At 50.1% G+C, this 22,680-nt stretch overlaps 1 protein-coding gene across 2 annotated transcripts; it reads right to left on the reverse strand.

Annotated features, from left to right (window-relative positions):
• Positions 1-379: 379 nt before the first annotated feature.
• On the reverse strand, positions 380-19,486 carry SLC43A3 (solute carrier family 43 member 3). 2 transcript variants are annotated; one of them, XM_014553512.2, is made up of 13 exons: positions 19,469-19,486; positions 18,067-18,434; positions 17,565-17,694; positions 15,334-15,380; positions 12,954-13,030; positions 12,660-12,752; positions 10,159-10,298; positions 8,951-9,048; positions 7,754-7,927; positions 7,410-7,529; positions 3,189-3,375; positions 2,425-2,548; positions 380-1,319 (listed from the first exon to the last, which is right to left on the reverse strand). In XM_014553512.2, the coding sequence occupies exons 2-13, from the start codon at positions 18,248-18,250 to the stop codon at positions 1,218-1,220; spliced, it is 1,476 nt and encodes a 491-aa protein (XP_014408998.1). In that variant the 5' UTR covers positions 18,251-18,434; positions 19,469-19,486; the 3' UTR covers positions 380-1,217. The 2 variants fall into 2 exon arrangements, with proteins under 2 accessions (XP_014408998.1, XP_032344590.1); XM_032488699.1 differs by lacking the exon at positions 19,469-19,486 and adding an exon at positions 19,095-19,345.
• Between the last annotated feature and the right edge of the window lie 3,194 nt (positions 19,487-22,680).

Consider the following 22,680-nt stretch of genomic DNA (forward strand, 5'->3'; position numbering starts at 1 on the left):
AGGTATGATTCAGAATGATGAAGGGACTTGCCCGGCTGCTGAAAGGCAGAACTGAGACCCACAGCAGATCTTCTGATTCCATCCAGTGCCTCCAGTGGAGGGGGCAGAGTATTGCCGTGGGGGTGGGGCAGAGGGAAAGAGGGAGAGGAGGGAAAGGGAGGGGCTCCTGGGGGTTCTACAGCCCACATCCCAGGACCAGGTGGCAGGATCCCAGTCTTGGGGCTCCCACCCCACCCCCCAGGATGCTGCAGCCAGATTCCTCCACCCCCACCCTGCGTCCACTCCCCCTGGCTGGGACAGGAGCACGAACACACAGGCAGGCACACAACAGCCTTGAAGCATGGAGAGGCAGAGCAACAGTTGCCTTACGCAGAAAGGCTTTATCTTTTTAATAAAATTATTTAATATATGATCAATATATTATACAATTATTCCCCAGAGGACATTTTTGTATAACACCCAAGTAAATAAAGTCATTCCCTCTCCTTGAGGAGGGAAACACCCCTAAAGGCTTCATCAGAAATCCTTTGGGCAAGCAGGCCAGCTTGGTTCCCAAGGCCCTCGGGTGGCCAGACTCTTTGTCACTGTTCTTAAAACCTTCTAGAACAGGAACTGCAGAAAGAGCCTCCAACTCCAAAGCCCTCCCCTTTCACAGACGGCAAAGCTGACGCTCAGCAAGAAGGGTCAGCGCAAGGTCACCCAGCATCAGTGGCAGAGCTGGGACTCAGGCCCGGGCTCCCGGCCCCATCCTGCCTGCCCCTCCTCCCCAGGAGCACGGCCATCCTCCAACCACAGTGGAGCCTCTGAGGGAGCGCCGGGTACCACTTCTGAAGGCTGGGTGGTAAGGCTGAGGCCGTGACATCTCTCTTCCTCTGGAGATTTATCCAGCAGCACAGGGCCCACTGCACGCACGGGCTTCAGGGACAAGGAGGCCTGGAGAAGTAGGTGACAGGCCTCCCCCTCAACACATCACCCTGCAACTGCCCAGGCCACATGCTTCCTACTCTGATACTGAGAACTTCTTCGTGCCTTCGCTTCTTGACTTGCTGATAAGGAGTCTTGGCGAACAGTTAAATATGTCCTTTTTTTTGCTTTTAAAAAAAAGAATGGCTACTTAACACAAGTAGCCTGGGTGGACAAAGTCTTTCTGGGCTTCGGGTCCTCAAAGGTGGAGAAACATGACACATCCTCGGGGCTGAAAAGTGGGGGCTTCTGAACTAGGCGACCTCGGGGGAGCTTTCCTTCCGCCTGCACTCCCGGTACACCAGGAAGGGGTGGACGAACGTCAGAAGAGTGACAAGCACCAGCAACACATTCACCTGGAGGGAGAGGAAGGCATGGGGCGAAGTCCAAGTTCACCTAGAAGCACACACCACCAATGGAGGGACCAGGATTCTGCTTGGTTTATCTTTTACTTTCACTCAGACCCAAAGGGGCCCTCTGGGAGGGACTTGCGATTATTTTTTATCTGCCCTGTGGAGCAGGGTCCGAGGAAATATATGCCCATTTCACAGATGGAGAAATAGAGGCATAGAAAGCATTCAGTGACCTTCTCAGGTCACATGGGAAGTTGGTGGAGGTATCAGCTAGAGCATATATCTTGTGAATCTTAAGTCAGGATCATCTGATATCACAATCAAGTAATTCTCGATTTTTAAGTCCAGTCCTTTTATTTATTTATTTTTTTTCCCAATGACTGATTTAAACTCCTGTCCTACACTTTGCTGATCTTTTTAAAATGAGGCCAATAGGACTGTGTGGTGGTCAGAACACTGAATGCAAAGTCAAAAGACTTCTGCTCCTTCACTGTGGGCTTCTGACTTCCGAAGTCATGTAACCCAAATCTTTGTGCCTCAGTCTCTTCAATCTGCAAACAGCTGACAAGCCGAGCCCACCTCCCTGGGCTGGACCTGCGAGCATCCCTCCTCGTGTGGGGACACAGGGCTGAGGGTACAGATCTCCCCACCCCTGGATCAACCGTGGAGACCAGTGAATGCTAATATAGCCCTAAGACCAAGGCCAAGGTCGGCCCTGCTCACAAGAAGGAAATATCTTTCAAGATTTTCATTTGAAATGGTGTGGGAATTTTGCATTCTCCCCCAGAATATGTCTACTTGTTTCCACACACAGAAAAAATATCTTCTCAAATCTCTGAAATACACGGACTCTCCGGGATGCTGTGCCAGGTTCACCCTTTGGCTTCAGGAAACTCCAGCACAAGGCAGCATCTCCCACTGGCCCCAGTTTGAAAAGCAAAACCAAGGATGTGCCCATGTGCAAAAATGTTCCTGCAGGGACCACCCCCAGGCCACCCCAGCCAGATTTGGGGGAGCCTCTACTGGGACCGACAGAGTTTCCCCAATCTGGACATCCTTGCTGGTCTAGGCCAGGGTCACTCCCCACCCCACCCCCAACAGTACTCACGTAGAACGGGTCATTCTGGAGGGGACCTTTGATGAGGGTGAAGATGGGGAACTGGAGCAGAGACACGATGGCCGACAAGGCCATCACTAGCCCAAAAAGCTTCCCAAAATGCTCCGAAGGGAACCTGGGGGGCAGAGAGGACAAACTAGGCTCCAGTGAGCTCTGGGGACCCTCCCTCCATGTAGGGGCTTGGCTTTGGTGGGCGTGGGTCAGCCCCTTGCTCCCGAGTCCCCTGGTCTAAACCCACCTTCCCCCACCCATATGCACACAGCCCTCCCCCTTCACCTCTGCTTAGACTCTCAAACCACAGAGCACACAGAGCACTGTGCTCAATCCTGGGAAGACAGCATGGGCCCAGACACAGGCTGTGCCCCAGAAGGTCTCAAGGAAAAGACACATGAACAGATCGTGACACACCAGATGATGCGTGCACTGTCAGAGGGAGCAAGAACAGAGTGCCAAGGGCACAAAGAAAGAAAGATGCTTTCTTTCTACTCGTCCCTGGGAGAGCTGAAACGGAAATGGACGTCGCAGGGTGAATAGGAGTTCACTGGGTAGATAACAGGGGCAGAGGGGAGCAGACAGGGGAGCTCAGGGACCTGAAGGCTCTCTCTATCCCTCCGACTCGCCTCCGCCTCCTCTCACGGGCTCCCAGACCCCGTGTGCCACCTCTGGTCCCCATCACTCTGACTTCTTGGCCTCCAGCACACCTCCTTTTGTCCCAAGGGTGCCCCAATCACCTAAGGCACACCACGCCCACTTACGCGAGGGTGAGGAAGGCAGCGTTGCCCCCGTAGAGGAAGGAGCGGCTGATCACTTGCAGGGCGAAGGTGGCGTACTGGAGGGGGAGGACGGGGACTGAGGCACAGATGGCGAAGCCCAGGCACAGCAGAGATGTCAGGGCCAGCGAAGGCACTGCCGAGCGCAGGGCTGCCGCCGAGGCCGAGGAACCTGTCCAAAGGGAGAGGAGAGGCTGCCTTTAGGCCTGCGGGGAGGTCATCCTGAGCCCTCTCATGGCACTTGCCCACCTCCAGTCCACCAACAAACACAGATACTTCACCTACTAAATATTGTTGAAACGTATCCACTCCTCTCCAGCCTAATCTCAGGCCACCATCACGTCACCCGCTCACAGATAATCACAATGGTCTCAGGACAGGGAGCCCCCCTCGACCCAAAGCCAGATATTCCGGGCAGCACCATGGGTAAGAGGAAAAGATGGGAAACAATCCAAGTCACCACCAGCAGGGGAACGAGGCGTCAAGTACGCTGCAGCCACGGATCAGAGAACCAGGCAGTGGCTAAAGGCATGAGGAGTGGGTTCGGCTGCAGGGCAAACTCAGGACAGAGAGTTACACAGAAAGAAAACTGCAGGACAGAGTGTGCACTGCCTTGTATCTAAGAAAGAGGAATGAGAGACAGAGTGAGTCTGTCTTTAAGGAAAAAATAAAAATAACCACATACAAATGAACCTATTTACAAAATAGAAAAAGACTCACAGACACAGAAAACAAACTTATGGCTACCAGAGGGGAAAGGGTCAGGGGTGGGGAGGGATAAGTGGAGGAGTTTGGAATTCACAGCTACAAACTCCAATATGTAAAATAGATAAACAAGGTCCTACAGTGTAGCACAGGGAACTATATTCAATTTCTTGTAATAACATAATGGCAAAGAATCTGAAAATTAAAAATATATGTATGTGTATGTATAACTGAATCACTTTGCTGTATACCTGAAGCTAACATTGTAAATCAACTACACTTCAATACAAAGTTTTTTAAAAAGAAAAAGAATACGTATATATGTATGCGTATGACTGAATCACTGTGCTGTACACCAGCAACTAACGTAACATTGAACATCAACTATACTTCAATTTTAAACATTTACAAATTAAAAACAATAAAAAATTTTAAAACGACCTAGAGAAAGAGGGAAGGCACGGAGGACAGGGAACAGAGAAGGAAACTACATTTCTTTGACTCTATCTCATTTTACAGTTTTGGCTTGGGAAAAATGTACATGTTTGATACGTAAATGGTTTTAAAATAAAGCTGAATTTAAATAATAGGAAGAAAACAAGCAAGCAATTCCAAAAAAAAAAAAAATCAAACAAGATGAAACCAATGAACATAACTTTATATCAGGTTGATGGCTCTTAAAATATAGTAATTTGACAGCCAGCTCTTAGAGGATGAGAATGAAAGGAAGGAAAGAAAGGAGGGAGGGAGTAACAGCACGCAGCAATCATCCTGTTACTAACAGGACTGATGTTGCTAAAACAGTAATTATGCATAAAATGTATTTAAAAAATGCTATATACATGTATGTAGTATATGCACATATATAGTATATAAGTTAACACAGTATATATATATATATATATAGTATTTTAGGGACTATGATTTTCAGAGGAAAAGAGACACAAATGTAAAGATCAAGGAAGTAAAATTTGAATTAAAATATCAGTATTAGTTATTCATGACGTAGCTTTTCATCCAAAACATTATGTATACCTTACCTCTACCTAAGGCCTCAAAGCAATGACAACCCAGGAGAATTAGAAACCCTAGCAACCAGATTGCAGTCTTTAAAAACTATTTCTCATTTTAAGGGGCCCAGGACGATTGGGAGAAATGGCTGGTTTCAGGTCTGAGCCAGGCAACCCCAGTGAAATGGACCCGAACATCTCATTGTGCTAGAAAATAAAGACACTCTCTAAAACTAACGGGATTATTTGTAAAGGACACAGATACTGAGTTGGTAAAGTTCCCAGTGGTCCAAGCATCAAGAAGAATCATGACAGAAATAGACGGAGCGGGAGGGTATAGCCCAAGAGACAGAGCACATGCTTAGCACGAATGAGGCCCTGGGTTCAATCCCCAGTACCTCCATTACAATAAGTAATTAAATCTAATTACCTCTCCACCCTCCCAAAAAAAAAAAAAACCTTAAAAAAAATAGATTGAAATATATCCAATATGTTTAAAATGAGATTTTTAAAAGAGAAACTTTACCAGGGAAAAAGGGGTGGGGAGAGGATAAATTTGGGAGTTTGAGATTTACAAATGTTGGCCACTATATATAAAAATAGATTTTTTTTAAAGTTTTTTGTATAGCACAGGGAACTATGTTCAATAGCTTGTAATAACCTTTAATGGAAAAAAATATGAAAATGAATATATGTATGTATATGCATGACTGGGACATTGTGCTGTACACCAGAGATTGGGACATTGTGCTGTACACCAGAGATTGACACATTGTAATTGACTGTACTTCAGTAAAAATAAATAAATAAAAATACAAATAATTTGATAATCTTCAAAAAATAAACAAATAAAAGAGGTACTATGAGCAGTTACCCCTGGAAGTTGCTAAGGCACCAAGTCATTTTTCCAAAACTAGTAAACAGGATAAACCATGCACTTATTTCAGGGTAAACAAAATAGTTAATAAAGGCAAGTTTTTCTTTCTAGAGGAATTCTAGCCATGGGAAGAAAAAGGAAAGACAGAAATAGAAAATCGCTGTTCTGCAACCCTAATAAAATAATGGGTCTAGGCACTGATTATCGATAGCTGTTAAAATCATTAGCCATGCCATTGATGGGAAACTTTATCGTGGGCAGATCAGACGGACATCTGAGCCCACTGATCAATCTTAACATGATAGGAACAAAACAACCAATACCGGGGCCTGCTGATGAGAGCTCACAGGAAGCCCACAGCTCCACATCTGAATTATTCCTGCCAAAACATATTAGAGTCTCCCGGAGACTCCCAATCTGCGTGTTTCCTGAAAAGACCCCATCAAAGAGACATTTTTAAATAAGGACGTGAAAAGGACGCCAAATCCAAAATGTGGGAAATCTGACAGGACAAATAACCCAGTTTCTTCCACAAATAAACAACTTAAAAAGATATAAAAGGCACATCATTTGGACCCTGTATGGATCCCAATTTGAACAAACCAACCATAAAAAGGCATAGTTGAGACATTTAGGGGAATTTGATCAGGACTACGTTATCAGATGACAGTAAGAAATTATTGCGCTTGTTTTAGGTGTGATAATGATATTATGGTGATGTTTATATAAAAGAGGTCTTATTTGTTGGAGCTACAAACTGACGTATTTACAGATGAAATGATCTGATGTCGGGGATTTGTTTCAAAATACTCCAGCAGGGGTAGGAAAAGCAGCTCAGGGGAGTGGGGAGGGGTAGAGATGAAATGATGGGGGTCAGGAGAAACATACTCTCTTTTACCCCTCCCCACCCCAAGCCTTGCAGGTTCAAATACCTCCGCACCCCTGTTCCTCCATTCTTGTCCAGGGACCATGTCTACCTCCTTGGCGGGGCACTGCCTGCCCAGTCTTAAGTCTGTCTCTCCAGACCCCTCCCTACCATGCCTCTGTGCCCTGGCCAGCCCGAATCCCTTTCTGGGATTCCTCAGATTCCTTCGTGTTTCACCCTCCCCTTCCCCACCTTGACTCTACTGTATTCCTACCTAGGCCATTCTCCCAGGGCCCCCCTTTTCATCTGCTCACTTCTTACTCATCCTTCAGGTCTCAGCTGAGATGCCACTTCCTCCAGGCAGCCTTCCCTGACACCTACTCCATCCTCACCCAGAACAGGTTATATGCCCTTCTCTGTGCTTCCACAGCTCCCTACGGGTTGACTTCTTGGATTGTAATGCCTGACTACTTGTGCTGCTCCACTCTCTAGACTGACAACAGCTTGAGAACGAAGACATACCTGTCTTGTCCATTATTGAATCTGGAACTATGGTTGGCACATAATTGGCATTCAGTGACTAGTGGTTGGATGGATGGATGGATGGATGAATGAATGGATGATGGATGGATGAATGGATGGACAAATGCAAGGAGAAAAGGATTAAGAAGAAAAGAGAAGATGGACATGGAGGCAAACAAAGCTCTCTCCCTTCTTGGTTCCCTGACCCTCTGGAGCCCAGGTCTCACCAGTCATTCTTGCTTCCTCCTGGTACTTCTGTTTTAGCCGGTCCATGAGCAGACCATTCCAGGGGGCACACAGCACTCCAAAGAACTGAGTGATGGCAAAGGCATTCGTGTAGGTGCTGACTGCAGAGGAAGAGAGGGATGGGGTGGTAAGAGTGGTCCAGGGCTGCCTTACAGGAGAGGACTCTCCCATTCCGCCCCTGCCCTGCCTGACCCTCCTCCCCATCGCCCTGCTCAGACCTTCCTCTGGAGCACACAGCCCTCCCAGGCTTAGTACCCGGACACAGGAGGTCCCAAGTCCCCAGCTGTGGTGCAAAGACGGGCTGCCTCCCAGCCCCACCACATACCGAGTACCCTGTCCCCACTGGCCAAGTTGGTCAGCAGAGAGTTGAGGGTGCCGATGAAGAGGTAGTGCCACAGCTGTATCACGGACAGCCACATCAGGTGCCAGGCAAAGCGCTGAGAGAAAACGTAGCTCCAGAAAGAGTGGGGTTCCCGCTGCTTCCCTGGTCCTGGGATCTCTGATGGGGAGAGGAGGATGTGAGCATGAACTACATTAAAGCTGTGGGCAGGGAGAAGGGTACAGCTCAATGGTTGAGCGCATGCTTAGCATGCACGGGGTCCTGGGTTCAATCCCCAGTACCTCTATTTTATAAATAAATAAATGAAACTTTTTTTTTTAAAAGCTGGGGGGACGTGGGGGGACGTGAGGAGACATGCAAGCCTGTAGGGGTCATAATACGACAGCCTGAAGTCCAAGCTCACCTGCATGCTCTCTAACCGGCACATCCCACCTCTGCCTCCGTCATCCAGGCCCTTCCACCTTGCATGCCCCTCCCCGTGTTCTCTGTCCCCTGAAATCTGATCTTTCACAGCTTGGATTCAATGACAAGTTTCTTGCACCTAGCACTTTTTAGATCTTCCTCAGGAAGGACGGTGAAAAGAAAGACAAGGAGAAAGAAGAAAGTTAGAGATGAGATGAAGGCTGGTGAAGGGGCCGCTATTCTTTCAGCTGCTCCATCCACATCCCTTTCTTTTCTTTCGGGACCAGGATCCTGAGTCTGTTCTGGAAATCTTCCCTGCCCTATTCTTCAGGGTCCAGACGGGACTGGGAGTTAAGTGTCCTGCGCCTCACTCAAGGTTGACCAGTTTGACCGTCCTCTTAGAGGCAGACTGGCTGTGATTTTAGATGGGATGCCCAGAGGTATCCTGGCCCTACTCTTCCTGGAGCCTGGCAAGTTCATCTTTCCCTTGATTCTTGTGAGCTTCCCAGAATCCTGTTCTTGTCACTACCTGATCCAGCAGCAGTTTGTGATGTTTGTCACCAAAGACCCGAAACAGAGAGAGGAGGGACAGAGAGGGACAATTTGGTCCCTCTCCGGATCCCTGATAAACTGAGAAGGTTGAGAAGACCCTACAGGTCCTTTCTCTATGGATGTTTCCTGATTCTGAGTCCCCGGAAAAGCTCTGGAGGTGAGGAACCCGGTCAGCTGTGGGGAAAGGCCAGGTCAGGAAGGGGCAAGGGGTTAACCACCAGGGCTTACCTTCCTTTGGTGAAACGAACTCTTTCGACTTCAGCTCCAGCCTTCGGGACTCAGTGTTACTCTCCTCTGCCTCTCTGGGGCCATCCTCAGAGCACAGGCTGTGGAAGCAGAAGCCCCGCCAGCCCAACCCAAGGTCTATGAGCAGAGACTGAGATTCAGGCTCAGGGGAAAGCGCACAGGGGATCCCACGTGTCACGGGACATTGGAGTCACCTTTTCACAATCCCAATGCCCAAATCGCAGCCCAGACCAGTTAAGTCAGAATGTCCGGGCATGGAAGCCAGGTTCCATTTTTTTTTTTTTTAAAGATCTCCACATAATCCTAGCCATTCTAAAACACAGCAGAGTTTGGGAACCACTCAAGGGAAAAGCAGGGCAGGCTCGGGTTCAAATCCCAGCCCTGCCCCTCCCTGGCTGGGGCAACGCAGCTCAGACTTGATTCTTCTGAGCCTCAGTTTTCTCACTTGGAAAATGGAGCTAAGGATATTGATCTGAGGATTCCAGGGACATGAAATCAGAGGACACATGGGGCTGGCAAATTATTAGCAGCCGACAAATGCCCTCCCTCTACTGCGTGTGATGACTCACTGCAAAAATGGTCTCATTTCTCCACCTCCTCTGGTCTCCACCCTTCGCGATGGAACTTTGCAGCTCTGACTAGTTCCCTAGTCTGCTTCGGCCGAGAGAACCCAGCAGAAGTGATGCTGTGCCCATTCCAACCCTAAACCTGAAGAAACCCTGTGCATTTCTGCAGCCTCTTGGAAGCCTGAAACCACCATGTGGAGAAGCCCAGGCTAGCCTGCTGGAGGATAAGAGCCATGTGACCCAGATGTTCCTGCCACTCCAGATGATCACTGGACAAACCCCATGTGAGTGAGGCCATCCTGCCAGCCAGCTCTCAGTGAGCCCACCAGATGATCAGAGCCATGAGAAGCCCTGTCAAGATCATCCAAGCATGTCCCCAATCAGTAGAATTAGCCAGCTACCCACAGACTTGTGAAAATAATAAATGCTTGGATGTTTCAGGCCACTGAGCTTTGGGGTGGCTTGTTAGACAGCAATGGCAAACTGATACACCCCTGATCTAGTCCTCCCCTCCTGGGATGGCTTTCCTCTGCCCTCGATAACCACATCTGTCCCACCCCCTGCTGCTGACACCAGGTCAGATGAGGGGCTCTGGCCACACCATCACCAGCTTGTGGTCCTTACCCATAGCTGTAGTTGGGGGGCAGCGGGTAGGGGACGTGCCCCCGGGGCATCAGGAGGAAAGTACGCCCAACATGCCAGGCACTGCAGACAGAGATGAAGATGAAGGAGGCCTTGAGGCTGATGCCTTGTTCATAAAGGAGCTGCAGAGAAAGAAGGGGAAAAGTCAGGGTGACACCTATGGTCACGGCAGCATCATTCATGACATCTATAAGGTGGACGCAACCAAGCGTCCACCACGGATGAACGGAGAAACGAAACGTGGCAGACATACAAGGGAACATCACTCAGCCTTAAAAAGGGAGTCTTAAAAACCTAACAACCGCTACAGCATCAGTGGACCTTGAGTAAAGGACGCTAAGGGAAATAACCCAGCCACAGAAGGATAAATACTCTGAGTCCACTTACATGAGGCACCTGCAATAGTCAACTTCACAAAAGCAGAAAGCGGAACGGTGGCTGCCAGGGGCTGGGGGGTGGGGGGCGGCGGGGGCAGGGGGAATGCGGCGTTACTGTTTAACGGGTGCAGCGTTTCAGTTTTACAGGGTTGAGAAGAGCTCTGGAGATGGATGGGGCTGAGGGCTGCACAACAGTATGAATGACTGTAATGCCATTGAGCTAGATACTTAAAAATGGTTAAGACGGCAAACTTTGTTAGGCATGTTTTACCACACAAAAAATCAGTGTGAGAATCAGAGGCTAGAACCTCAGTTTCTAAGAACGAGTCTTGAGACAGGCTCTTGCCCTTTACCCTGGAGGCTGACTAGGGACACGCAGCCTCCCCCTCACCCCAAGGCTCAAGCAGCAGCACGTCACCCTCAGCCTTGTAGAGCCTCCCTGTGTGGCTTCTCAGAGATCTGCAAGCACAATGCTCCCCGCCCCCGCCAATAGCAGCAAAGTCCTCTTGCTCAAACAAAATTTTACACGGAAATTCAACTCATGAAACACATCCAGGGCCAGCTGGGGCGGGGGCATAGCTCATGCGGTAGAGCACGTGCTTAGCTTAGCATGCACAAGGTCCTGGGTTCAATCCCCAGTACCTCCATTAAAATAATAATAATAAAATAAAATAAACTTAATTAACCCCCCCCTAAAAAACCACATCTGGGGGAGTGGCCCAGTTACCCTCCCCCTCATCCTCCCTGGTGACGTAATGTCAAAGAGAACCCCTCAGTGTTCCTCAGTACCGAGTTTGCAAACCATTGCTCTAGCCCAACCTCCTCATTTTACAGAGGGTCAAAGCAACGCCCAGAGATGCACAATGAACTGCTCAAGGTCAGAGTGTGCAGCAGCAAGGTCAGATTAAACTAAGAACTCTGGCTCTTGCTCTGGCACTCTCTCGCTCTCCTTTCAACTCTAAGGAGGGAAGAGATAAAGGAAGGTGCATCCAGGAGAAGGAGGGAGAACCTGGAAAGTGGCTCTGGTGTTGGGGCACAAAGGCTTGAGAAAGTGCCCCAGGGTCTTGGAGGGTCTTGGAGGGTCTCTGGGTGACCCTCCAAGCCAAGGTGCTCACAGAACCTAGCAAGTCTCATGTCTGGGTAGTGATTCCCCAAGATCCTCTTCTCTTCCCCTAGGCCCACAGGCTGTGTCAGCTGCTTCTAGCCTAACACCAAGTCCAGAGGGAAGTCCCAGTCTGGGCAGCTTGGGGCGTCAAGGACCCACAATCCTCCATTCCTTTTGCTCAGTCATCCTTTGTGTGCTGACTTTTGACCTCCAACTTGTTGCCTCATAATCACAGTATGGCTGCCACAACTCCAGTATCACATCCTCTCACCACAACATTCAAAGAGGAAGGGTGCATAAAATGACTATAACCCAATAAAAAAGTCTAAAAAAAAAAAAAAAGAGGAAGGGTGCGAAGGGGAGCCAAGAAAGAAAGCTTTCTTTTTGCTCTGATCTTACCTTCCATCAGGGAGAGGAAATGTCCTGTAAAGTCTTCTAGTATACATCACTTCATCTCATTAACATGGACTGCATAATATGGCCACCTCTACCCAACAATCAGGATTCACCCCCTGGGCAGAGCACATCACTGCCCAGATAAAACTGTTAGCTACGAAGGTGGAATGGATGTTGGGTGGACCACGAATAGCACTGCCAACAGCTGATGCCCCAATCCCAACATCAGCCTTTTGGAGAGCTGGAGAGGCCTCTGTGTCTGCCCCTACTGTCCCCACCAGCCACCTGTCACCTCCTTGTCCAAACCAGAAGCTCACAGACGCAAACATCTCATTCCAAAGGCTTCCAGCCTCCACCCTCCGGGCCAAGTACAGTATAATCATGCCTTCCCTTGGCCTCTGCCCAAAGATCCAAGTCAAGTGGAAAGAAGGAGCTTTATCATTACTACAAGTTCAAGCTCTAGGACCAGATAGGCCTGCGTTCAAATTGAAGTGTCACGTTTACTAGCTGCAGGAGGGCTGGTAGAGAGAAATCGTGCAAAGTTCACAAGTGTCTGAAATACACATATAAGTGTTCAATACATGTTGGCAATGGCTATTTTTTACCTTAATGATAAGAAAGACGGACGAGGAAGAGTCGAAGGCTCCATTGTAGAGGGTGATGATGGTGGAACGGTGTTTGCCAAATAGGTTCCCGATCTGGAGAACACGACCAGCCTGAATCACTTATTTATTCATGAAATGAATATTTCCTGCGCACCCAGCACACGCCAGACCCATCCTCCACCCCAGGGGCTACCACCCTCCCCATCAGAGGCAGCCAGGGCAGAAAAGTGCTTCTCCCTCCCTCCCCCGACCCCAACCTCCTGCTGGGTGCCTATGATTAGGGCAGGTTCGCACCTGTAGGTTGGTGATCAGAAACAGGATTCCTCCCACAGTGAGCATAGGCATGGCCAGGAAGAGCAGCGGGGCTGAGTCTGGAACAATCAAAGAGGTGGGGTGGTGTCACAGGGCCACCCACACATGGAGCCCCGAACTCAGGCCCCCAGCTACTCTGAATTCCCGACAATCCTGGGATCAGGGCCCCAATTCCAGGCAGCCTTCCAGCATCCTTCATCTTAAGATACTTGTCAAGGCTCCCACACATCGCTGCAGAGGGAACCTACAGAGGTCTCCAGAGCCACCTTCTCCTCCATCAAAGATGATCCCTGGTCTGTGGCAGGCTGGATGTCTAGAGAGGCAGGACTCTACGTGATGCCACTACCCTCTTCACTCACTAGACCACCAGCAGTCCTCTATTCATCCCTGACACTGTGGGGGAGAGAAGCCTGGATTCAGCCTAATTCATTGCATTGGGCTGGATTCCGAATCTGTGACTCAGTCATCTCATCTGATAAATGGGAACAGTCCCCGCTCTTCCTGCCTCATGGGGTGCTGTGAGATCTGAGTGAGAAAACGGCCGTGGACTGTCTCTCCTTGAATGAACAAATTCAAGTTTGAGCATTTTCCTTTCTGCCAGGCATCATGCTTGGCGTTGGAACTGCAGGATGGATAAAGAATGCTTCCTGCCCTTGAAGAGACCAACATAAAAAAAAAAAAAAAAAAAAAAAAATCACTCCAACAGGTCTAGAAAGTGTTGAGTAAGAGCTGAACAACTAAAAACAACTTAAGTGCCCAGGGCGGGAAGCCTTTCGTAAACGAGTCTTTTCCAAACCACAGCCTTCTGCCCACCTTTGTGATTTGAGCCATAACCCCATGCCTGTCCTACTATATTTGCCAAAATGGCTTTCTTTAACTCACTTTTATCCCATTGCAATCTATTATTTTTAAAGGAAACTTCATATCACTAGTATAAATGAAAAGCCACTTGTGTTGCTTGCTGTGAATAGGAAGTAACTGTAAAAATAAACACAATGAAAAGACAAAGGTGTTATTAAATGGTAACTGCACGCAGTTGCCCTCAGCGTATCCAAAGCCTGAAACCCGCTCTTGCCATTGTGTCAAATCATACCAGCCCCACGTCAAGGCGTTCATGCGTGGAGTCTGAGGACTGGAAGAGAAATAAAAAGGGAGTACCTTTTCCACCAGGTGATTCAGCGTCTGTTCATGCAGCGCGTGTGAGCTTCCTAATAAGAGTCTCCAAAGTAACTCATGTTCTAGGAACGGCTGATCCAAGCCCTGAGAAGCACTGTAAACTTGCTCACTCTAGTATTCACTCTCTCTACCATTCAATTTCTGTCTCTATGACAGGTACCTCTCTCCGAACCCACAAAAGGATTGTTGAGATTCCTTTCACAGGAGGATCTCTGTGGTCTCAACATCTTTTTCCAAAGCCAAAAAGCCCTCTGTTCTGAGGGGAGGGAAAATTGTTGCTCCAATGATTCACAAACATGAGTCAAACACGCCCAGCCACCACCTCCACATTCAGCCACTTGAAAATCATGTTTCGGCTTTTAGGTAAGAGGCTGGTGTCATGGGGAGAGTGGTTTTAAATAACTGACTTGAGGTGTAGGCTCCCCAACGAGATCTGCTCGGACGCAGACCCTCAGTCAGCCTGTGTTCACTGAGCACAAATGCAGAACCAGCTTCAGCACAGGACTACACACAGGAGTGTTCTGGACTTTTATTTCCTAACCCCAACATTGAGCCGCATGATCTGACACTGGGGAGGAACACTGCAAGGCATCTCTTGGCCTCTTTAACCGAGATGCCAGCAAAAAGCACAGCCAGGGGTCCCAGGCCCACCTCCTACTAATTTGCCCTGTGGCCTTTGGCCAGTCTTTGAAGGGGGGTCTCTCTCTGACCCTGGTTTCCTCCTCTACGCAATGAGGGAAAGTGGGGAAGAACCAGTTTGGAACCGCCAGGTTTTGGAGTGGCGTACATCCATAGATCAGTAAAATTTGACAACTTTTGACTACAATAGAGTTATCACTTTTTTTGTCCTGCTAAGCCAGGATATTTTCAAAAACAACTGCCATTTCACATTACCTTTTTGTTTAAAAAAAAGAGAGAGGACATTTTAATATGTACAAGAGGAAGGGTGTAACCTTTTGAATAAATTCCTCTCTCTGAAGCAATCCCTCCTTTGTCCTTATTTTTTGCATTTCTCACTGGACTCAACTGTCTTCACAGGCTAGCAGTTACTCTCAAGGATTCCTTCCAGCTCAAAGTCTGTGGATTCTGAATAACTGTAGGGGTTGCTGCGTCCCGCCCATCACCTTCTGCACCTGCCCCATCCACCAGGCACCCCTGAGCTTGTGTCCATCCAGACAGCACTCACCTGCAGAGGTGAAGGCTATGGTGAGCGTGGCGCTGGTGTAGAGAAATCTGAAACACAGAACGGGAGGTGGAGAACGTTGTCAAGACGAGAGAAACCTGAAGAGGCAGAGTGCGTGGAGCCAAGGCCCACCAACCTGAGAGTCCCAACTGGCCAATTCCTTGAAGAAAGGGGTCAGTGCCTGGTCTACAGATCATAACCTTGAGGTCTAATTCCTTGACGCTGTGTGACCTGAGGCAAGGCACTGCTCTTCTCTGGGCCTCAGCAGTCTTTTCTATAAAAAGAAATTATTGGACTGATCTAGAACCCAAGCTTCAAGTTCTAGGAATGTTAATAATTTCAGGACCACGATCCCAAGATTATGGGGATCTCTTAGAAGTCTGGAGGTCTTGTGAGCCATGGGGTAATAAAAGTAGTGCTTAAGTGTGATATTCTGATTTATAATAACAAATATATATTTAGTCCTTGTCCCCAGTCCCTGACACGGGGCTCCTCAAACCCTTGTAAATTCCTATGTAATAAGAGCAGTAAGAGCATCTTTTGTTCCAATGAGGAGACTCTGGATGCGGCTGCTCACCGGAAAGATGAGCCGTAATTAGACGCTTGGAATTTTCATCCCCATCTTCCCCTCCAACCCCTACTTCTCCAGAGAGGGGAGAGGAGCTGGAAATGGAGTCAGCAGCTGATCATGGCTACATGAGGAAGCCGCCATAAAAATCCCAACAGTATGGAGTCTGGAGGGCTCCCAGGTTGGTAAACACAGCCACGTACCAGGAGGGAGCTGCGCCCTGACTCCACGGGGACAGAATGTCTGGGGCTCACGACCCTCCCTGCCCTGGCCCCATGGACTCCTCACCTGGCTGCTTGTCTGTGTCCTTTATCAGAGTCTTTAATAAACTGGTGAACACAAGTGTCTCCCTGAGTTTTGTGAGCCCTTTAGCAAATAACTGAATCCAAGGGGGAGGAGGTCACAGGAATCTCGGAACTGTAGCCGAGTCAGAGAGATGTTCTGGGTAAGCGGGGGCCTCACCACTTGCCGTTGGCATCTGAAGTGAGGGGCAGTCTGGTGGGACTGAGCGCTTAATCCTGTGGGAGCGGATGCTTGCCCCTACCTGATGCCTCTACCTGCTGTCTCCAGGTAGAGGGGGTCAAACTGAGTTAAACTGTAAGACACCTGGCTGGTGTCGCAGAATTATCACTTGGGGTGGGAAAGACTCCCACACATTTGGCAACCAGAAGTGTCAGAAGTGAAATGCTCTGCGTGTGAGTAAAGGAGAAACACAGGAGGGAAGACTGAGTTTTTCTTTCCATTTTAAAAGATTTTTTTCTTTTTTTCTTTTTTTTGAATAGAGGTACTGGAGATTGAACCCAGGACCCTGTGCATGCTAAGCACACGCTTTACCACTGAGCTGTACCCACCTGCCCCCAAGACTGAGTTTTTCTTGACACACTAAAGGCTGGAGTAAAGGGAAGCAGCAAAGGACGAAGGACAGGGAGGAGAAGGAGACAGGAAACCAAGGTCCATGAGAGACTGAGATAGTCATTATGTACCGAAGGCCTAAAGAGCAGTCTTTGCTCTCTGGCTATCTCCGGACCCAGCCGCCCTCCAGTCCCTCTGATAACTCATCTCTCACGTGCCTCCTTCCCGGGAGGTGCCTTGCTCTGGCCTATCAGCCCCCAGCAGACTACTGCTTATCGCCGAATCTGGCCAGCTGCAGGGGCCCCCTGTGTGAGCCCGAGCAAGTGCCCTACCTTCCCTGACTCATCGGAGAGGACCTGATACCCCGGACACCTTATCAACTAAGCTTCTGCGGATGGACGGGAAGTGGGGCGGGGGGTGGTAGGAAGCAGGACAATGCAGCCGGAGTCACTTGGGTGTGAGTCTTGGTGAGAGATGAGGACAAGGGTCCCAGGAACAGTGGCAATTCTAGATTTTGCTAGTTTCATAACCCTGGCCCCAGGCCAGCCCTCACAGGAAGCAGACCGGGACTCCTGCTCAGTTCAACATGTCATCCAGCCCACAGCTCCAAGTGGAACAGAGGAAGCTGGCGAGGAAAGGGAAGCAAGGATTTGGGAAGCAGGCAGGCTAGACAAAGTCCACACCCTGGGCAGTTTCTAACAGAGCTGCTGGGGCAGGGCTGCCCAGTTGCCTGGCCTGAGTCTCCCTCCAAGCAAAGCTGCTGCCAGAGCTCTGTCCTGCCCAGCCCTGCTCAGGCCAGGCTTTCGGGACTCACATGGCTATGAGGCGGGCCACAGTGGTCTTGAAACGGTCGAAGATGTAGCCGGTGGGAAATGTCATGAAGTTGTTCATGAAGGATGCCAGGGTGAAGATGAGGGAGAACCGCTCGTCCTGGGCCTTGCAGTCTGAAGGAGAGAAAGGCAGATCTCAAGAGCGCAGGGTGGACAGGCCAACTTCCCATCGGCCCTAATCTTCCTGCCAGGGGAGCATCCAGCCTGGCTCCCCTCGAGGCCAGCCTCTTCCATCCTGGACATCTTGCCTGGTAGAAAGTTCTCCCTTAGGTGAGATAAAATACGACTGCCCTTAATTACCCCTTGGGAGCTGGTACATCCCTCTCCAGGCACCTCCTAGACCAAGGGTGAGGCGGGGAGGCTGCCACTCCCTTCCTCTCACCATAGAAAGGCTGGCAGTGTGGGCAGGGGCCTGGAGTCCTTCCTACCCCTTCCCACCACCTGCCAACCAGACCCAACTTCCTAGAGAAGGCCCCACTCCCTTACCAGCCTGCTCCGTGACATTGCCTGTCAGATTGGCCTGCGATTCACACAGCTCCTCAAAGTAATGTTCTGTCTTGAAGACAAACACCAGGGATGCCCAGCCGAAGAGGACGCCCGCAAAGCCGAGGCATTCCAGCAGCCCGGTCAGCAGGGTGGCCACACGAAGGAGCAGGTTCTTGCCCTGCATGGTCCGAGGTGGAGCGGATCCTCAAATCCCACCGGTGGCCTCCTGAGCTGACCACAGGAGCTGCAAAACCTGGCGTTTGAGCACTTGGAAAATTCCTTTTGGCAGCCTCTTCTGTTCAGGTAGCTCTCTGGGTCTGGCTGTGTTAGGCTTGAGCGAAATCCATCAATGGGCGATTCTCTGGATCCTGTAAAACAAGGCAGAGGCTTGGTACAGGGGGCTGTGGGAAAGGTAGAGGTGGACAAAGCGTCCTTTGTGAGGTGGAGAGAGGCCAGTTGTTAGAAATGGGCATAAAAAACTCCCCATCCCACAACCGGCAACTGGTGGGGAGGCAGGAATTTTGGAGACAGTTCACTAAAACAATAACAGCAGCAAATCTGAACCAGGCACGGGGGTAGGGGACTTCACATACGTCCTCACAAAGCCTCCAGATAACCTGCAAAGTGAGTGCTTTCTTATCTTCAGTTTACTCACAACTTGAAACAAAAGCGGGAGGATTTTTGTAAACTCCCCAAGGTCACGTGGGCCAGTCAGTCACATCGCAGGGCTAGTTAATGTCCCCCAAATCCCCACCTCAACACGATCCTCGCGATCCTCCGGGACCCTGGGCCAGCACGCCCCATACCCACCTCCCCGCCGCCCCTGCTTAGTCACCACCTGCCCGGAAAGGGCCCACAGGCCGCTCCCCACCCCACCCCGCTCCCCCTCCAGCACGTGGTCCGCGGCCCTCCCCGCAGAGGCGCCCGGGGCTCTGTTGCGTCTTAGCGCCCCTCACCTCGGCTCCGCGATCCCACCGCCCCCCGTCCCTGGCCCCGGCCCCGGCCGCAGCCCTGTGCCCCAGTCCTACCGGCTGGTCTCCTCGCCGCGCTCCCCGGACGGCGCCTTTCAAGGTTTGGACTCGCGCCTCCTGCCGCCCCTCCCAGTCCCCGCCGCGCTTCCCCGGCGATCCCGGAAGGGTCCACCACCTCCCGCTCTCCATCACTTCCTTCTTCTTTCTGGCTCACAGTCTCGCGCACTTTTTGACCACGCCTTGGGATCGTCCGTCCTTTCACCCTCGGGAACCCCAGGGGCGTCTGTTTTCCTCTCTTGATCCTTTTTCAGCCTCCCCGCTCCTTTGCCCCTCCTTCCTCCCCAGATTAAGATAGTTTGAATTTTGTTCCACGCACAGGCAGCCCCACGGAAAAGAATCAGAAATTCACAGCACACACGCGGATGGCTTACCTGCATGCAGACGGACAGGCACGCACGCGCGCGCGTGCACACACACACACACACACACATGCACACACTATTCCTTGTGCTCTACCTTGACCACGTGGGTAAACACAGAGCACATTTTCCCCCATTTGTCCACCAGCTCAAACCTCTCTCCGGATCTCAAGCTCCCAGTGCTGCCAGCAAATCCCAACACAGAATCAGACAACCAAGAACCAAAAGTCGACAGTGCAGACCAAAAAATGTCGCCTGCCATTTCAGTAAACAAAGACTGTTGCCTGCCAATCCGACACCTGCCGCTGACCAGCCTCGGAGCCCTGAAGGGAGTTCTGAAGGGAGCAAAACAGGATGCTGGTGGTTCAGATGCATATCCATCGGACTTCAGTGAGCCCAGATTCTTGCTTCTTGTCACACTTTAAAAAAAAAAAATGCTAAAATCATGAACTTGAGATATCTGTTTTTGTGATTAGCAGTAATCTTTTCTTGTAAAATATATTTTTTTCAGCAGAAACTCCTAGATATCTCAGCTCCTCCTTTACCACTTGGAACAGTTCCTCAGAACTAGAGGCAGTCTCCCAGGCTATAGTCTCAGTAAGGTCCCCGAATGAAACATAACTTGCAACTTTTAGGTTGTACAGGATTTTTGGTTGGTTGGTTGGTTAGGTTTTGTTTTTTTTTTTTTCCCATTCAACAGCAGCTCTCCAGCTTACCACCCCCTGGAGTGGTGCCCTGCCTTTTCCCCACCAGAGGACCCCTTTGATTACTCCCTGCCTCACCCCCAGCCCAGGTTCTGAAAGAGTCTACCCGCCAGACTTCGTTGATTAAGTATTCATTCATTGCTCCATTTTTTATTAATCAAAGACATATATAATTGCCCATTGGAGCTTGTGATCAGCATGAGATAGCCGGCTGAACCAGCTGTGCCGCTACCATTCCGGCCCAGAGCAAGTGAGCATGAGGCTTCCATAGAAAGCTGAATTTGGGGGAGGGTTTCCTGTATGTTCAATGCAGTCTGTAGACCCCCACGCCCAGCCTCCTGGATTCCCCTTGGGGCCCAGGGACTCAAGCTATTCCAAGGCCACCATTCTTTTTAATGAGGGAGAAATAAGAGATTAAGACAGTGGAAAGCCAGAACCAGGGAGTATTTTCCAGATCTCTACCAAAACACGATAAATAAAGCCTAGCCACCCAAGAGATGGGCCCGCCGGGGTAGGGGTGCCTCTGGTCGTGTACCCAGGCACTCACTAGTTACACAGCCCAAAGCAAGCCCTTGACTGCCCCGCCTGTAAAATGAGGCCTGTAGTTTCCTAATTACATTAACTGTCACAAAAGAAATATGAGACGGGTTTATGAAGTCCCTGCGGGTATGATGGGCAGTGGCCAGACTGCCTGGGTTCTCCAGTGTCCAAGTAATGTAAACAGAGCCAGAGAAGCAGCCTTGGGAGGGGAACCTGCCCAAGGTCATTCTGTATGTGCTCCTGACACTCGCAGACGTCACACTGGCTAATGGGACGTTAGAGAAAACAAGGCTTTTCTTAAAAAATTGATTGATGGGGGGTGTGGGGGAGGAAATGTAGCAGCCCAGGACAAGCGGGACTTAAAGATGTAAAATTTTCTATTTTACTGCAAGACACAAAGACGCTGAAATTAATTCAAGCCCTATCCCCTGCTCTGGCTTACATTTTGGTCTCCTGAGGACCTGGGGGGGATCAGTGAGTGTGGAAGTAGCAAAGGAGAAGCAAAAAGTCAAAGCAAAGAGAGGGAGATTTTCAGAATATAAATCTGCAGGAGCCGGCAGAAAGGCCCAGCTCCCAGGCTGTCTTTGCATCCAGGACTGGAGCTCTGGACCTGGACAGGTCGTCAAGGCTCTATCCACAGTATCTCATTATCTCTCTCTCGGAACTCAGTGCCCCCAGCCCATACCGGCCCACACCACAGCCACATCCACGTCTGCGGAAGGCACTCCCTCTGGTGCTGTGACCATCTTGCTGAAACCATTGGGATGGAATAATAGGATGTTCTTTGAACCATTCCTGTTTTAGTCGGTTCTAGCTCCAGCAGCTCGCAGAGGCCAGTGCTATTCAGATCACTCGCAGGCTGCCCTCCGATGAGGATTACTGTGCAACGTCAGAGAGAGGAGTGATTATAATAAGATCTGACGGCGTGCCCGACGTCTTCATTCCTTCCCGCTTCACTTCCTTCCTTCGCCTTCACCCTGCATCTTTCTTTATTGATTGATTCGCTCAACAGATATACTTGGCGCTCTAGGCTTCGTGCCAGGTGCAGGGATTCAGAGAGAAGAGATCCAGCCCCTTCCCTCAAGGAGCTCATTCTCTAGTTGGGGAGACAGACAAAGGAACCCGAGATTTCTGGAGCGATGGGAAGGTCTTCCAGGCAGAAGCCGGCACAGCACGTTCAGAGGCACGGGGCCTGGGCAGAGCAAGGACATTCAGGAACCAGCTGGAGCAAGGGGAGTGGCTGGCGTGGCCACCTAAATGAAGGCCTTTGGGCTTCAGCCCGTATCAGTCAATCAGGTCCTATTGATTCTACCCCTTAATATCTCTCCTCTCCATCCTCGGCCACTGCCCTATTCAGACACTGATCATCTCTCACCCGGGCGGTACCTGCTGCCAAACCATCACCATTCTGCTGCAAGAGTTGATTTCCATGGTTCCTATTTGATGACACTCCTTACTTGCTCAAAACCCTTCGCAGGCCAGAGATCCAGTCAACTGGCAAGTGAAGGCCCATCCAGGTTCTGGGGATACCAGCCATGGGGATGTTATTGCCTGGGAACACAGCACCGGTCTCTTCTCACCCCAGCGCTGGTGCTGGGGGCGGTCTTTTCCTTCCTGTTATCAACATGTGTGGATATCCAGTCTCTACCCTGTGGGTGTTTTTATGACTAAGGGGTGGGGAGGTGGGTCTATCTACTTAGGTCAGAGAAGGATGGTTTGCCAAACAGGGAAGTAGGAATGCGCTACACCAAGTCATTCCCACCCCACCCCCCACCCTCGACTCCACCACAAGCCGTGGCTGGTCCTCAGCTGGGCCACCTTCCAATGCAGCCCTACCTCTGCACTGACTTCTCTCCTCGAGCCTCCTCCAAATAACCCCCGCCAGGACCCACCCCCACCCTCATGGCCGCTCTCTGGGCAGGGTCCACATACAATTTCCTGCCCTCCACCCCCTTCCAAATGTTAAATATGTGGACAAAC

Source organism: Camelus ferus, chromosome 10 (assembly GCF_009834535.1).
Source record: "Camelus ferus isolate YT-003-E chromosome 10, BCGSAC_Cfer_1.0, whole genome shotgun sequence".
Classification (NCBI taxonomy): domain Eukaryota; kingdom Metazoa; phylum Chordata; class Mammalia; order Artiodactyla; family Camelidae; genus Camelus; species Camelus ferus.

What these genes read in the sequence shown, in the direction of transcription:
- SLC43A3 (XM_014553512.2), bottom strand. Translation starts at nt 18,250, where the DNA reads ATGCAGGGCAAGAACCTGCTCCTTCGTGTGGCCACCCTGCTGACCGGG. An exon ending in CCGTCTTTCTTATCATTAAG is followed by an intron (nt 10,299 to 12,659) that starts GTAAAAAATAGC and finishes CTTTCTCTGCAG; the next exon opens with CTCCTTTATGAACAAGGCAT. An exon ending in TCCAGAATGACCCGTTCTAC is followed by an intron (nt 1,320 to 2,424) that starts GTGAGTACTGTT and finishes CTCTCCCTCCAG; the next exon opens with GTGAATGTGTTGCTGGTGCT.